The sequence below is a fragment of the Emys orbicularis genome, chromosome 9 (assembly GCF_028017835.1).
Source record: "Emys orbicularis isolate rEmyOrb1 chromosome 9, rEmyOrb1.hap1, whole genome shotgun sequence".
Taxonomy (NCBI): domain Eukaryota; kingdom Metazoa; phylum Chordata; order Testudines; family Emydidae; genus Emys; species Emys orbicularis.
In genome coordinates, this window is record NC_088691.1 from 68720530 (window position 1) to 68737196 (window position 16667).

Genomic DNA, 16667 nt, shown 5'->3' on the forward strand with positions numbered 1-16667 from the left:
GCAGTGTGAACAATTGTCAAGTTTATTAGAATATGAGTAGAGAGCTTGCTTCAAAGCAACACAAGAAGTCTACGGACTCAGATGTTCTATGTGGGAATGGATATCTGGAGAAATGCTGCAGCTTGGGGCAGGCTCATTTTCCAAGCTAGTGGAGGCCATAAAGTAGAAAACTGTTGTGCCCCCTTGTAAAAACTGACCTACATCAACAGCAATACTTGTGTCATACTGAGAGGTTCCAATAGGCGATCAGAGCAAATGACAATCACACTGAGAGGCCTTAAGGTTTGGCAAGACAAGGAAGGTAACACAGATGGTCAGTCATTACAGCATACGCACAAGGCTGGGTAAGGAAGTGCAAAACAACTGTATCAATGCCCACTCTCATATGCTGCAGCAGGAGTTGTGAAATCCATTGCTACGGCTATGCAAGTGCAGCATGAAATGTATCAAGTTCTGCAGGCATACATCATAGCCTCCATCCCCTGAAACCTTTGATCAATATTTTTGGACTCTAAGCAAAAAGGTCAGTCTACTTTTTGTTTTTTTAAGTTTCTCTCTCCAATTTGGTTAGTGCGGAGCTTCAAAATGATAAGGCTTTACTGCTACCACGAAATAATTCCAACTTTGATTTTTCTTTGACTTTAGAATGATAAGAGATCAAAGGTTTTGCTTACTGCATTGCAGGAGATATTGTATAAGTCTTGCTTACAAAATAGCTCTGGTTTTCATGAAAAAGTTTATTTCCCTCCCCCAACCACTGCTAAGCAAATGACAACCGTACAGAATAAAAGCTCAATTCCTTAGTTCTGCTCACATTCGTTCAACATTTGTGCTAATCAATTATCTTATTTCATGCAATAAGAAAAGAATGAGATTCCTGTTATGCAGCCATAATCAGTTACAGTATGAAGCTCTGTCGGTGGAACATTTCTGATTTTGAAAACTAATCATGTGCTTTGCCATTACATTTCTCTTGTAATACACTGGGATTTTACCCAACTTTTTTTTGGGGGGGGGGGGGAGAGTAAACACATTGATGGCACATTCTAGCCCTAGTTACCACATTCTTACACTGCAGATGCCAGCCTAATTGTAATGTAAGGAACATATTTACGCATGGAGCCAGACCGTGTTTTTCTAGTTTATTAGAACATTGAAGTATAAGTGGATGTTCTCTGCAGAGAGAGACTAAAGGGCATGGTTGCATGTGAAGTGGATGTTTGGCGGTGATATAACATAGTCTTGTCTTCACAAGAAGGGCTCAATATTGATCTCTAGGGCAGAGCATGGCATGGTGAGCTCAAATTTGGTGATAACATCAGGGTGAAGGACTCCAAGCTTCCCAATACTTTGACCTTTGGCAAGGATCTCAGCACAGCGGCCAGGGAAGAAAGCAGAGTCTGAAAAGAAAGTGAGAGAAAAATCAATATTTCTTCAGGCTAAAAAAGTTAATAGACATTTAACAGTGAGAACAAAGCTTTTATTATTCAACCGTTTTCTCTGCTAAGAATGGGCTCTCTCACTTTCTAGCATTAATAGATGTGCAATGATTGACAAAACAAGGAAACACTTCAAGTTAAAAATAAAATGTGGAGCCCTAACATGTGGACATTTTACCCCACTCTAAAGTTGTTTTGACAAGCATTTTTCCTATAATAGAAATCAGCGCAGATGAGTAAAGTCAGCAGACACACACTGAAGTTAACAAGAAATTTAGCATTCTTCAAGTATTATCCAAAACCCAAAAGTTTCCCACCTTATTATGTTTAGGAAAATAAAGCTTGCTGTCATCTAAGGGGTGAGCAGGAATGTCACGCTGGATTACATGCCACATTACTAGTAACATGACCTACATTCCTTATCTGGAGAAGAGCTTTTAAGCAGTTTCATGTATACTGTAAAACCACAGCAATGACTGACTCAAAGGAAGCCTGAGATCTTCCTCTATATATCTCAAATCAAGCACCACGTTTTTAAATGTTATTTGGTAGTTTTTAAAAAAAATTAATTGTAACAGTAATAGAGGAAGTCAGCAAAGGAAGAAACATGAGGATTTCTCACTGGGAGCCCTTACTGTCTGGGAACTTATACACCGACATTATGGTCTTGTCTACATAGGAAAGTTATACCACTATAAGCTAAATAGTGAATTTAAACCAATATAGTTACACAGGTCTATCCCCCCACATTATAAAAGTGGCTTTTGTGTTGGATTAGCTCATGTCACTTTGGAAGGGTTTTAAGCAACATTGAAAAGAGTCACTCTTATACTTGGAAACAGTATACACATGGGGAGTTGTGTAGCTATAACTACACTGGTTTACAATATCTATATAATTATACCAATATAATTGGTAAAAAACTTTCCTGTGTGCTTAAGCCTTAAATGCCACAGATGCAGAAAGTTCTACTCTGCTAACAAATTTCTGAAACAGTTGATAAATATTTCCTTCTATCTTCTCTAGTAATGATGTGCAGGATTCAAACATCAACAGTTCTTCCCCGTGACTGCTGTAGGCAAACATTACTGGATAGTATTTCCAAGTTAGTAAGATTTAAGATTCCAAAAATGCTTTCTTTAGATTCAGGAAAAACACGTTCTAGGGAGAAGTGGAGAAGGGAGGGAAAATACTGGGAGAAAACTCTTCCCTCTCTTTTCCTGTCAGGTCAGTCACAAACAAAGCACTAAACTGCACCAGTAGATGGGAGTTATTTTATTACACCAGAAGGAACCTGCGAGGGTCTATGGTCTATTTGATCTCATCTTAAATTACTAAAAATGAGACCTGTGACTCATGTCCTAGTGTACTGGGACCTCCTGGAATCAAAGCATACAACTCTGGACCAGAGTGATTTACCCAATGGGACCAGAAGAATGGTAGCTAGTAGCTCTAGCAGAGTTCCTTGTGTACAGTCCCCTCAAGAATGGGGAGATTATAAGGAGTAAGCAAGGCCTCTCAACTCCATTGATCGCACACATTGTTCTGCTGCTACCCAGAGGGAGGTCCAGCTTTCAGCTATATTAATATTTGAATAGATTTCCACTCAGAACTCTGGTGAGTCACCAGGGGACAGTACCACAGAGAGTGGTCAATCCCAAACTCTACTGCTCCCTACACTTCTCTTCACTGTGTTACAGAAAAATCCCACAAAACACCTTCTACAAGAAAATCCAATGGAGCATTCCTTGTACAGTGAGAATCAGGGGAAGACACAGCAGGGGAGAAAGCTCCTGCCCCCTCCCCCCCCCCCCCCCCACACTTCTGCAGATGCTGTGCTGAGGGGTCATTCAGCAGACATCCTCTGTGGCGGGGGGGGGGGGTCTCAGTTTTATTGATACTGCACTGACTCAGCTCCCACCAGAGCCCTGGGCCAACATGCTCTGGGCCCTGCATAAGGCCAGAGATAGATTCCCTAATGGCAGTTTTCTCTTTGGTTGCTCTAAAAGTGCTATTAAAATTCTGGCGGGAATAGGCTCAGGTCATTATAATGTGCTTAGGAAGAGACATTTAAAATGGCAACATCAGGTCAAATTCAGCCCAGAACCTCAGGTTCATCTTTTATGAAACTCAAAGGGCCAACAGACACTGGGCCCCAAATTTTCTTCTTCTTTAAAACATCAATGGGAACTTATTTTGAAAAGTCCCCCTGCAGTGTTTGTAAACAAAGTTTACAAGTGCAAGAATCTGAAAGTAAAAATCAATTATTCTGCTCTCATTAGCCAACCTGTGGGAAATACCAACAGAATGTAAATGTATATTTCACTCTGTACTGTTTCTTAAAACTGAAAGTGTTAGTAAACAATCATACTAATGTAAATAAGGAAATGCTTTTAAAAATATTTTGAATGAGAGAGTGTCTTTAAATCTAATCACACTATTCCAGTCTCAGTTATAAGGACAATCCAACTTTGGTATATGTATTTATATTGGACATTTAAAACTGAAATTATGTGCACCCTAAATTCTACTGAAATGTTGATCTAGCTAAACAGTCTCTTTCTACCGCCTAACTCTTGTGTCCAAAATGGTCCCTTAAAGTAAAACTTGACAAAATAAATTTAGAAAAACAAAACAAGTGTAGTGTATACTAATCTCTCTTCCACTTTCAATGAAAACCTAATCAAGAAATAAAGTATGCTTGCTGTCAGTGACGACAGAGTTGCCCATTTGGTGTATAAAGCTGGTATTGTACCAACTTATTTGAATAGGATACAGTGATGTTCTCTTCAAGACTTGTTTTAAATTTAAACAAGCACAAGAGCAATGTGTCAATATGGTCTTATAGCAAGAGACTGTGTCAAGGTCATTAAACTGTAGCCAAAAAATGCTGTTTAACAATATGCCTAGTGGATAGTCAGGAGACAGAGTCAGAACTCCCGATATCTATTCCGCCAATTTCTGTCTGTGCCACTCAGTGTGTAGAAAAGTGTGTTACTTAACCCTCTGGTGCCTCCGTTTTCTGGGTACACCACCCTCCATCCTTAGGTTTAATTGTTTTTAACATGCTTTGAGATCTTTGGATCATGCTATAATAATATTGTACTGAGGTCACCCTAAAATAAAATCAGTTTTTGTCACTGCATCATTATCATGGCTATTCAAACTGCCCCTTCATTAGAAGAGGGATATATAACCTATGGTATTCAATGAGTTAATACTAAGCCATGTATTTATGCAGGGACCTGATCATCACTGGGCTTAATAAGGATCATATTATACCACATCTCTCTCTGGGAGTTCTGACTTATTCATTTGCGTAGCAAAGAGTAGTCGCATAGAGTCCCAACTATAAAAAGGCATATGTATATTGGATACTCCTTTGCTAGAGGTCATAATGAGCGGGGCTGCTGAAGTAATTGGTTTCAGAATAGCTGCATTACTGGAAGAGGGCTGTTACACTGCTCTACAATTTTTGAGAAGTCGTCTGCTTCAGAGATAAAATGTGCTATTTATTATGTATTTTGATGTGCTGAATTCAAATATGACAATTAAAACAACGGATTGGCTACTGTTTCTAAGATATTTCAGTTTTTACATTTTATGTCTATGTATATTGTGTAGATAGTAGAGTTTTAATCATAAATTGTAAACCTAGGTCTTTTCATGTGTTTATGGTTGCTTTACATGATAATATTTCATGATAAGATTTACATGATAAGATTCCACTGCTGTAGTCTGGAGCCCAACAGCTCTGCCTTACTCTTGGGTAGTTCCAAATCCCTGACAAGGTCATTCAGTTCACCTTGTGTTATGAGGTGTGGTTCAGAGGAGGAGAATGGGAGAAAATGTGGGTCCTGTGACATTGATGGTTCAGGACCAGAAGTTTCATCCTCTTCCTCTTCCTCGTCTGACTCAAGTGAGAATGATTCTGGTGCATCAGGAACCGGCAGTCCTTCTCGGTGGGGTACTGGGCGTATAGCTGATGGAATGTTTGGATAATGCACAGTCCACTTTTTCTTCTCTGACACACCTTTCCCAACTGGAGGCACCATGCAGAAGTAACAATTGCTGGTATGATCTGTTGGCTCTCTCCAAATCATTGGCACTGCAAAAGGCATAGATTTCCTTTTCCTGTTCAACCACTGGCGAAGATTTGTTGCACAAGTGTTGCAGCATATGTGTGGGGCCCACCTCTTGTCCTGATCTCCAATTTTGCAGCCAAAATAAAGGTGATAGGCTTTCTGAACCATAGTGGTTATACTGCGCTTTTGTGATGCAAGAGTCACTTCACCACAAACATAGCAGAAGTTATCTGCACTGTTCACACAAGTACGAGGCATCTCTGATCACTTTGGCTAAACAGAAATGTGTCCCTTTGCAAAATCAGACACTGTATGATTTCTAGAGCTGATACAGGGCAATTTGTTCAGCAGAGTGATGTAAGCTTCGTTATGATTGCATCATCCATGACTTCTAGGAATAACATGATGCAATTCATATCATGTATGACGCAATACCAGCTTCAGATTGCATCATTCATTGTTTTGCCTAAAAAGCAAGTACTGTCCAAACCCAGTCAGATTTATTCATAGATCCAGTCAAAGATGTATTTTAGTCATTTCTGGTTTAAATTGAGATCCCTTCCCTTTATAACGCACTTATCCTCCGCCATTCCCAAGTCAAGGGTCGTATATACTGACCCAATAGCATATCTTGAAAACTAGAGCCAATCAACAATTTTAAGCATCATTTTCGTTCTCAGTGACCCAGAATTAGTAAAGTTTGACTACATTTATTTCAGAAGCATTTTGGCTGTAGAGCAGTGTTATTGGTATCAAAGTTATTAGCAAAAGCTTCCATAAAGTAATCCAGTGCCACGCCAGTATTTTGTTTTGGTTCTAAAACTGTTGCCTCAGAAGAGTTAGAATCATATGACCAATACACATTCTAGAAGATGGCACACTTTCTCCAGAATATAAAGCAGTAAGCCATGCTACATGTAGAATATTTTATTGGACTTCCTTGAGACTGCTACAGTGTTTGCTGTTATAAGTCTGCGGGGAGCTTAGGGGCACTTAATGAAGAGTGGTTTCTCAGGCTTTATGCTGCTTCCCATTGTGTGAAACTGGTTTACATAGGAATGCTCTACTAGCCAGGCATTTCTAATATGCACACAACTTAGTCAACAGTTAGGTGGGGAAAAAAAGTTTGCTATGCCCAGCTTTGCCCTACCCAAAAGTGGTATTATTAATGAAATTATACGTGTTTTTGAGAAAGATATTCCCCAAAACACTAACACTCTAAACTTGAAACTCTAAAACTCAGGCTACTTTTTTCTAACAAGCAATAATGTGTAATTTTACCATAATCAACCTCCTATAAAAGCAATAACTAAAATTCAGTATTGTACAAGTATTCGTTTGTAAACTCTTTAGGGCAGGGAGTTTATCCTTGTTTTGTAAAGGCATTTCTTTAGCACTACATCGGTAATGAGCAATAACGTAGTAAAGGAATGCACCAGCAGGAAGAAAAAAGGTCAGCTTAGAACCTGAACTCTGATAGTGGTGTGGTCCCACTAGCCATCACTGGCTGAGAATAGAACAGAACTCACTGTGGTTCTGGGGGTTCTCTTTCAGGCTGTTTGTCAGTGTCTTGCTCTCGTTCCCATCGGCTAAGTTTGGAGAATGTACTCTGATTTCATATCTTACTTTGAGGTTCCATGTAGCCATCAGTGTGAGGAATTAGACATAAAACTCCCATTAACAGGGGTCATGTCATGGACTCCCAGCACATGGTGCTGAGAATTCAACCCTCCATAGCAGCTCTTTACTTCTGATCATACTCAGTCTGGGATGTCTATTATTTGTCAAATGCAATAGGTGTGCAGCCTACTTTACAAACAAGAAAAATCACATAACAGATGAGATTCTATAGTAAATAAGCAATGAGAACAAAGGGGTTGGAGTCATAAGCTTCAGGAGCTCTCTTGGACCAGTCAACTGTTGAACTCTGCAGTGGGGAGGCACTGTTTCCTGTCTTGTTTGAATTAAACTGGACTGTTCATATATGAAGTTGAAAATTGACTTCAATTTAATTTTAACACAGCCTCAAAGCAGAAAAGGGTCCAAATGGCATTCTCCCAGCAAAGCTAGCAGCAGGCGATTTGTGGTCTTTGTGTGGACATATAGAATCAACGGTAATATCTGTGGCAAGGTTATCTACACAGTCACCTCAAGAGTTTTATGGTTGTGAAAAGTTGTTAAGTCCAAGTTTCTTTAGAGGAGAGGTTTTACTAGTTAAGCAGTCACTAAACTTCACCTCTAAATTACCTGTAATGATCAGCTAGCATACGGACCATGCCTTAACCCTTTGCTGCTAGGTGAGATTTCACATCAATAATTACTGAAGCAATTATGTTGTAAGTCTCCTAAAGGAGATCCTGGCTGCTTGTGCCATAAGCTTATTAAGAGCCCACATTTAGTTAAAGATTGTAATTTACTACTCCATTCACTTTCACGATTAACATTAGATAAAAAACAATGTCTCCTGATTTAACTAATCCCCTCATGCTCTATAAACAAAAATGTCTAACTAGGAGAAATTCAAAAAGCTTCACTTGCAAATACCAGTTCAAGTGTCTAAAATTCACCTTGAAATCCAGTTAGAGATCTAATTGTCATTGCTGATAGAGACTCCTAACATGTCAGAAGAAGCCAAACAAAAGGTGGTAGTGGGAGAAAATCATCTTTTAATATGTCAACATTATAACCAGCAGCTATGACAGGGGGTGGGATGAAATGCAATACAATGCCTTCTGACAAAAAGAGACTCTAAAGCCAGTAATGTCTTAGTAGGCGTACTACATGCAAGCAACAGACAAAAGCCATATCTTATAGGTGCAAACAAGAATTTAATTTCCAGCACTCAGTGAGGTGGAAATAATTCCTTTAATTAAAGCTTTTGTAGCATCTCCTCAAAATCTATAATTGTCTTTCTGTGCTCAGACAGTAGGGCCACTTTGATTGCTTTGGGGGTAATTCTTTGGCCAGTAATCCAATGAAGAACCTAGTCTTTAGCACATTTTCTGGCTAATTGACCTTCAAAAGGCTTGGTGAGCTCTCTATGCTCTTCGTTGTCAAACACCTTGCACAGTTTCTTTTCTCTGCCCATTCTTGGCCCCTCCCTCCTTTAAAAAAGATTAAGGTAATATTATAGGCCTAGAGTTAGGATAAGCTTTAGAACATACCAATTCATTCCTATAATTTGAGGGAACTTCGGAAGTCGAAGCTTAAGAGGGTAACTGAGTGGACCTTGAATTCTAAAAGCAGCAGAGCTGTGTTATTGAGCATGTGGCTTTCTAAAGTCTTTCATCTTAATTCCCATTGGTTACTTTATTTGCCCATTTACTTGCTCATCCTTGATTCCTCTTTTTAAGTGTCTCATCTGCTCTCTATATTTGCAGATTTTCTTTAAGTCATGTTCTTTACTTTATAGATTTGCTTTTTTTCTAGCAAATATACAAAAAAGTCATGATCCAATACCTGACAAGTCAACATCTGAAAAGACAAACTGACATTCCTTGCGCATTCTGTGCAGGTTCAGGTCCCATAAACTTAGACCTACATATAACAAAGAGTCAGTGGAAATAATCTTCCCTACTTCAGGGAGAAAAATAAGTTTCTATACTCATCTCTATTTTGGTTTATTCTAAAAATGGTAGATTTACTAATACTGTATTTCTGATCATCGGATTAAGACAATACATGATCTATATAACAATATACAATCTATCGGCACAAATTAGTATAGCTGTATGCAGTATAAACTGCATAAATATTAAACTTCAAAATACACTATCCTGCATGGTTACATCTTGTCATGATACAATTCCAGGTGTCCAAAAATAGGAGCCTAAAATGAAGCTCCCAAATTCCACCTGATTTTTCAGAAGTATTGAGACTCCAAGAGCTCCCATTAAAGTCAACCCATTGTCACCAACCCCTCTGTCACAGCTAGTGAATACAGTTAGTTATTGAGGCCAATGGCAGCTGCTGGGGGTCCATCAGATTTAAGCTCCTGGTTTAGAAAAACTTGACCTTTCTCAACAAGATGTCTCATTACACAGGATACCCCAAATGACAACTGTCAAACCTGGCTAATAGGACAAACAAATCAATATGATCACATTAAGTGTGTTTCTTTACATGCCACCTTCGCCCTCCCCCCGCCCCACACACTTTTTTTTTTTTTTTTAAGAGGTAAAATTAAATGTAAAAATTTTAGGGGAGAAAAGGCAAAGCCACAAAAATTACTAAGTTACAATTACTTAAATATCAACACAGCCACCTGCAACTACACACTGATCTAAAAGGTTCACAGCCTGGTGTGTTAAGTTAAATGTATATTTACCATACTGGTTTTCTCTTTCATTTTCACAGGTATTAATACAAAAGGTTTTGGAGGGAAGGTCAATGGCACAGTCAGTTATCTACTTGTGTGATATACTGGATACCCGCAAATAGGGCTCAGCTTGGAAACCCTTGAGAGAGGACAATAAGCCCAGGGACTGTAGAATCCTGGACATACTTGCAATTATCAGCAAACAAAAATATTCTGTTCACAATGCAAATTTTAAATAAGAGACTACATTTTTATCAAACTATTTTTGTGTGAAAATAGAAGCACTCAGACAAAAGCTAAATCATTTGTATGTCACCAGACCCCCAACATACAAATACAACTCTATAATATATTCGTAAATCATCTTTCGATAAAATAGAAGCTTACACTTTTATATAACAGTATATCTCCGTTACTTGTAATAATTTTATTTCTATGGATATGTCTGCTCTAAAACCCTCCCAGCAAATCTGGGTATATTTTATTGTAATATGTTGGCTGAAATTCTGTTTATTTAGTTCCTGTCCATACTCTGGCTTTTAACAATGCTTGAAATAGTTTTCAAACACAGTTGCAGTCCATAGTCATAACGCTGTTTGGGCCCACCGTTAATGGTTACAACCATGCCAAGGAACCATGTTATTTATATAGGCTTCAAAGCCGTCTCTATACCAGTATTTCTCTTCCAGTTGTACTGAAGCACACAAGCAACTTCCATCCCATCTACTCCAAACTCTAGTCTAGAATTCTTGTTCATTCTTGCTCCCCCTATGGCAGTAGTAGTTGGAGTGCTAGAATAAACTGGCTGCTGGTATTTTAACTTTGTCATTTGGTAGCTTAGAAATATAACAGACAGGAGACAAAATAGGAGCAGTAAAACACTGTTGTACATATAGATACAGTACCTCCAATGTAATTTAAAAATTATCTGTAAAAATAATGTACTCCTACCACTCCCACAAGAGCCTGATTATCTGTGTGAATGTTGAGGATGACTAAGGGAAATGAGTGATTCAGATCACTGATTTCAATGACAGGATTTAATTTATTCTTTGAAGGCGGAACAGAATGAGTGTTAAAATTATATGCCCATGGAAAAATTTATACTGAGTATAGTATATATTGAATACAAATCCTTGCGAGAATTCTCCCACCACTTCTGTATGTTTCTTTAGGAATTCACATGTGCATAGTAAATGCACTAAGCTCACAGCATTTGTTTTGGTGCAGCAATTAGGAAAAATGGCACGCCTGGGTCAGAATTTACCTGTGTTATAAGCTAGCTTTATGAAGCAGCTACACCTTTGTCTATTTTTAAGGACCATTCTGAAATCCATATCTCAGTAATACTGTACATGATTAAGTAGTGGTTTAGCACTGAAGTTCACTGAAATCTTACATCCGGTCTAATCCAAACATTAAGCTGGTATTATTTATGTCATTGCTCATTTATAAGACAGGAGAATTCCTAACTGCAAACAATCATAAAGACCGGACTTTTTTCAGATCTATAACCATTTAACTTACACTTGAAATGAAATATTTCGAGAACCTAAAGTCTTTAATATTGGAAAGCCTAATCCCCCAATTCAATGGCTACCTTTCATCCCCTTTTGATCATCAAAAGGAAGGAAACCCTCCCAAAACATTACAGTCCTTAGAATCTGTCAGACAGAATGGGGAACAAAGAGTATTAAGTCTAATTTTCTAAAGCTCTTTGGAGCAGAGACTAATTTATTATATGCTTGTACAGCACCTAGCACAACGGGGCTCCAGCCGATTTGTGGCCATTAGGCACAACCCAAAATATAAATATTAAATAATAATAAGGCTAGAGTCAAGTCAAAGTCTACATGTGCATCAGAAAGACATTTTTCTGTCCATCTTAAATAAATGCTATTTTATTTGGCTTATTTTATTTCAAGCCCCAGAGTAAGTCATCTTCTTTTGTGATCTGCTGACATTACCTGGTTTGAAATTCATAGAACCACTTGTGATTGGACTTTCATGACTGTCACTTTTCCTGCTATTTAGAAAACAGCTTAGCCAATTAGCCTGCAGAATACTATATCATTACACTAAAGACCTCAGCCATCACTCATCTTTAAGGGGATTTTTAAGATTATTAGGACTAAGATTTTTAGCTATGTTAAGGATGAAATAAACCATTTTCAACTTGAAAATTCAGTGATTCTAAGGCCTGGGCTACACTAGGAGGTTATGTCGAATTTAGCAGCGTTAAATCAAATTAACCCTGCACCCGTCCACACAATGAAGCTATTTAGTTCGACAAAGAGGTCTCTTAAATTCGACTTCTGTACTCCTCCCCAACGAGGGGAGTAGCGCTAAATTCAACATGGCCATGTCGAATTAGGCTAGGTGTGGATGGAAATTGACGGTAATAGCTCCGGGAGCTATCCCACAGTGCACCACTCTGTTGACGCTCTGGACAGCAGTCCGAGCTCGGATGCTCTGACCAGCCACACAGGAAAAGCCCCGGGAAAATTTGAATTCCTTTTCCTGTCTGGGCAGTTGGAATCTCATTTCCTGTTTGGACATCGTGGCGAGCTGAGCAGCACTGGCAACGATGCAGAGCTCTCCAGCAGAGATGGCCATGCAATCTCAGAACAGAAAGAGGGCCCCAGCATGGACTGATCGGGAAGTCTTGGATCTGATCGCTGTGTGGGGCGATGAGTCCGTGCTTTCCGAGCTGCGATCGAAAAGACGGAACGCAAAGATCTACGAGAAGATCTCTAAAGCCATGACAGAGAGAGGACAACAGCCGGGATGCAACGCAGTGCTGCGTGAAAATCAAGGAGCTGAGACAAGGGTACCAGAAGACCAAAGAGGCAAACGGACGCTCCGGATCCCAGCCCCAGACATGCCGTTTCTACGAGGCACTGCATTCCATCCTAGGTGCGGCCGCCACCACTATCCCACCACTGACCGTGGACTCTGAGGATGGGATATTGTCCACGGCCGCTTCCTCGGAGATGTTAGCGGACGGGGAAGATAAGGAAGGAGATGAGGAGGACGAGGCAGTCGACAGCGCTTACAACGTTGATTTCCCAGACAGCCAGGATCTCTTCATCACCCTCACAGAGATCCCCTACAAACCGTCCCCAGGGGGTCCCCAGGTTAACCCTGACCCAGAATCAGGGGAAGGATCAGTCGGTAAGTGTTTTAAACATGTAAACATTTATTTTGAACAGAACATTCATATTAACAGTGGGTTTTTCATGATTTGTTTGCCCTAGGCGCTCTACTGTTTAGTCCTTGCCAGTGCAGCTACAGTAAAATTCGGTCTATATGTCCGGGGATAGAGCTGAAATCCTCATGGGACATCTCCATGAAGCTCTCCTGGAGGTAATTGGAAAGCCTTTGCATGAGGTTCCTTGGGAGAGCGGCCTTATTGTGTCCTCCGTAGTAGGAAACGTTTCCGCGCCAGGAGATCATCAAGTACTCCGGGATCATTGTCTTGCAGAGCAGGGCGGCATACGGCCCTGGTCTTTGCAGGCTTTCCCGAAGCAGCCGTTCTTTCTCGGTCTCTGAAATCCTCATCAGAGTGATGTCGCTCATGGTGACCTGCTTTGAATTAGGCAGGGGAATGTTAGTATTGGGACTGCTTGCCTGTTCCTTTACAGAACTGTAACCGGCGGTTTACAGCCACGCGGTGCAGGCGGGAGAGGGGCAGCATACAGGGATCTTCCCCTGGGACAGCCGCGAGGGGGTGGGACAGGGGCAGAGTTCATGCTTGCCGGATTGCTGGCAGCAGGAACTGGCCAACGCTAGGAGCATTGCTTTGACCGTGAAAGGAGGCCAGTGCTATTATTAAAGTTTTAAGCAGCCACAAGTCTACGGCTTACCATGCCAGCCTGCTACCCAAATTCCGCTGTCCTGCCCCGCTTCTCTGATCTGCAATGCAAGACCCCAGGCACTGAATGCGAAGGCCGATAATTCAACCTTGTCCTGAGTGCGCATGTGATAGTTGCTGTGCATGGTCTTGTTCACAGAGAAAGACTATGTTCTTTGTTCACAACAAAATTTATCTTTCTGAGGAATTCACTCCCTTTTTCCCATCCCACAGCTGCGACTGTCTCCCGACCTACCCTGGCATCACACTCCCAGAGGCTGGCGCAGATTAGGCGTAGGAAGAAAAGGACATGAGACGACATGTTCTCAGAACTTATGGGCTGCTCCCGAGCCGAGGCAGCCCAGCAGACCCAGTGGAGGGAGAACATGTCCCAAATCCATCGAGCACACATGGAACGGGAGGAGAGGTGGCGGCAGGAAGACCAGCAGGCGACTCAAACGCTGCTTGGACTAATGAGGGAGCAAACGGACACGCTCCGGCGCCTTGTGGATGTTCTGCAGGACCGGAGGCAGGAGGACAGAGCCCCGCTGCAGTCTATCTGTATCCGCCCTCCCCCGCCACAAAGTCCCATACCCCCCTCACCCAAAGTCCCAAGAAGGAGGGGTGGCAGAGTCCGTGAAAACTCTCACTCCACCCCTGCAGACTGCTCAAGCACCAGAAGGCTGTCATTCCCCAAAATTTGATAAGTCCTTTCCTTCCCGCCTCACCCAAGCCCCCGTCCCAGTTTCATCCCCTAACTGTGTAGTTGCTAATAAAAAATACGTTCCTGTTAATTACTGTTTCCATCATGTTCTTTCTGAGGAGAGTCTGTTTGAAGGGGGGAAAGGGGGCTGGTAATTGAACAGGACAGTCACCTTTACCAGGGTACAGATGCGGGGGCAGGTTCAGCAGCAGGTCACACACACATTGCAGTCACTAGGCACCCTGGTCAGTCTGGGAGGTGGTTTTCATGTTCTGCGTGGGGGGGGGGGGGCTATGTGACTTTGTGGCGGGGGAGGGCGGTTAGAGATCTTATGCAGCGGTCCTTATCCTGGATTACAGAGCCATGCAGCAGGGGATCTGTAACCGTCCTCCCCCTGCCACAAAGTCACATAGCCCCCACACACAGAGTCCCGAACAGGAGGGGTGGCAGGCTCCGTTGAAACAACCAGTCCACCAGTGCGGAGCCTGTCATTCCTCAAGTTTAGAAGCGTCCTTTGCATCACTACACTACACCCGCTCCCCACCACAGTCTGCGTCCCAGGTTCAACACTTTACCGTGAAAACAGTAATGAAGACAACTGTGTTCATTAACAAATTTCCAGTGATTTTATTTTTAAACGTGTGTTGGAAGGGGGGGAACGGGGTGAAGGGAGTATGTAACTGGAGAGGATAGTCAATCTTCACTGGGTAAAGAAACGGGGGCAGGTTCAGCTTCTCTGTAAACAAACTTAATAGTCACAGGTTACCCTGCTCACTGTGGAACCTAGCTTTCAAAGCCTCCCGGATGCACAGCGCGTCCCGCTGGGCTCTTCTAATCGCCCGGCTGTCTGGCTGGGCGTAATCAGCAGCCAGGCTATTTGCCTCAACCTCCCACCCCGCCATAAAGGTCTCCCCCTTGCTCTCACAGAGATTGTGGAGCACACAGCAAGCTGCAACAATGGGGATATTGGTTTCGCTGAGATCAGAGCGAGTCAGTAAGCTTCTCCATCTCCCCTTGAGACGTCCAAAAGCACACTCCACCACCATTCTGCACTTGCTCAGCCGGTAGTTGAAGAGTTCTTTTTCACTGTCCAGGGCGCCTGTACAGGGCTTCATGAGCCAGGGCATTAGCGGGTAGGCTGGGTCCCCGAGGATGACTATAGGCATCTCCACATCCCCAAGAGTTATTTTGTGGTCTGGGAAGTAAATACCTTCCTGCAGCCGTCTAAACAGACCAGAGTTCCTGAAAACACGAGCGTCATGAACCTTGCCCGGTAATCCGACGTTGATGTTTGTAAAACGTCCCCTATGGTCCACCAGTGCTTGCAGCACCATTGAAAAGTAGCCCTTTCGGTTAATGTACTGGCTGGCCTGGTGGTCCGGTCCCAGGATAGGGATGTGAGTTCCATCTATAGCCCCACCGCAGTTTGGGAATCCCATCGCGGCGAAGCCATCTATGATGACCTGCACGTTTCCCAGGGTCACTACCTTTGACAGCAGTACCTCAACGATTGCGTTGGCTACTTGCATCACAACAACCCCCACGGTAGATTTGCCCACGCCAAAGTGGTTTGCGACTGACCGGTAGCTGTCTGGCGTTGCAAGCTTCCAGAGGGCTATGGCCACTCGCTTCTGGACACTCAGGGCTGCTCGCATCTGGGTGCAACTCACAAAGTTCCAGGAAAGTTCCCTTCCACATCCGAAAGTTTCGCAGCCACTGTGATTCATCCCAGACCTGCAGCACTATGTGGTCCCACCAGTCCGTGCTTGTTTCCCGGGCCCAGAATCGCCGTTCCACAGCATCAACATGACCCATTGCCACCATGATGTCCACAGCGCGGGGTCCCGTGCTTTGTGACAGGTCTGTGCCACTCTCAGACTTCATGTCCTCACCGCGCTGCCGTAGCCTCCTTGCCCGATTTCTCAGCATCTGCCTCTGGAAAAGGTGGATGATAAGGTGCGAGGTGTTGACAACGGCCATAACTGCAGCGATGGTCGCAGTGGGCTCCATGCTCGCAGTGCTGTGGCGTCCGCGCTGTCACTGACCAGAAAAGTGTGCGAACTGATTTCCCGCCGGCGCTTTCAGGGAGGGAGGGCGGGAGTGACTGTTGGATGACGACAGTTACCCAAAACCACCCTCGACACATTTTTTTCCCCAGAAGGCATTGTGGGCTCAACCCAGAATTCCAATGGGCAGCGGGGACTGCAGGAACTGTGGGATAGCTGCCCACAGTGCACCACTTCCAATGTCGACGCTTGCCCCGTTAGTG

The 16667-nt window shown here is 42.6% G+C and overlaps 1 protein-coding gene across 1 annotated transcript in view; it reads right to left on the reverse strand.

The window, feature by feature from the left end:
* Positions 1-1141: 1141 nt before the first annotated feature.
* FARSB (phenylalanyl-tRNA synthetase subunit beta) overlaps positions 1142-16667 on the reverse strand; it is a 57114-nt gene continuing 41588 nt past the window's right edge. Inside the window, exon 17 of the mRNA XM_065411368.1 lies at positions 1142-1400. Coding sequence (XP_065267440.1) covers positions 1249-1400 — 152 coding nt within the window. The 3' untranslated portion in view covers positions 1142-1248. The remainder of the gene's footprint in view (positions 1401-16667) is intronic.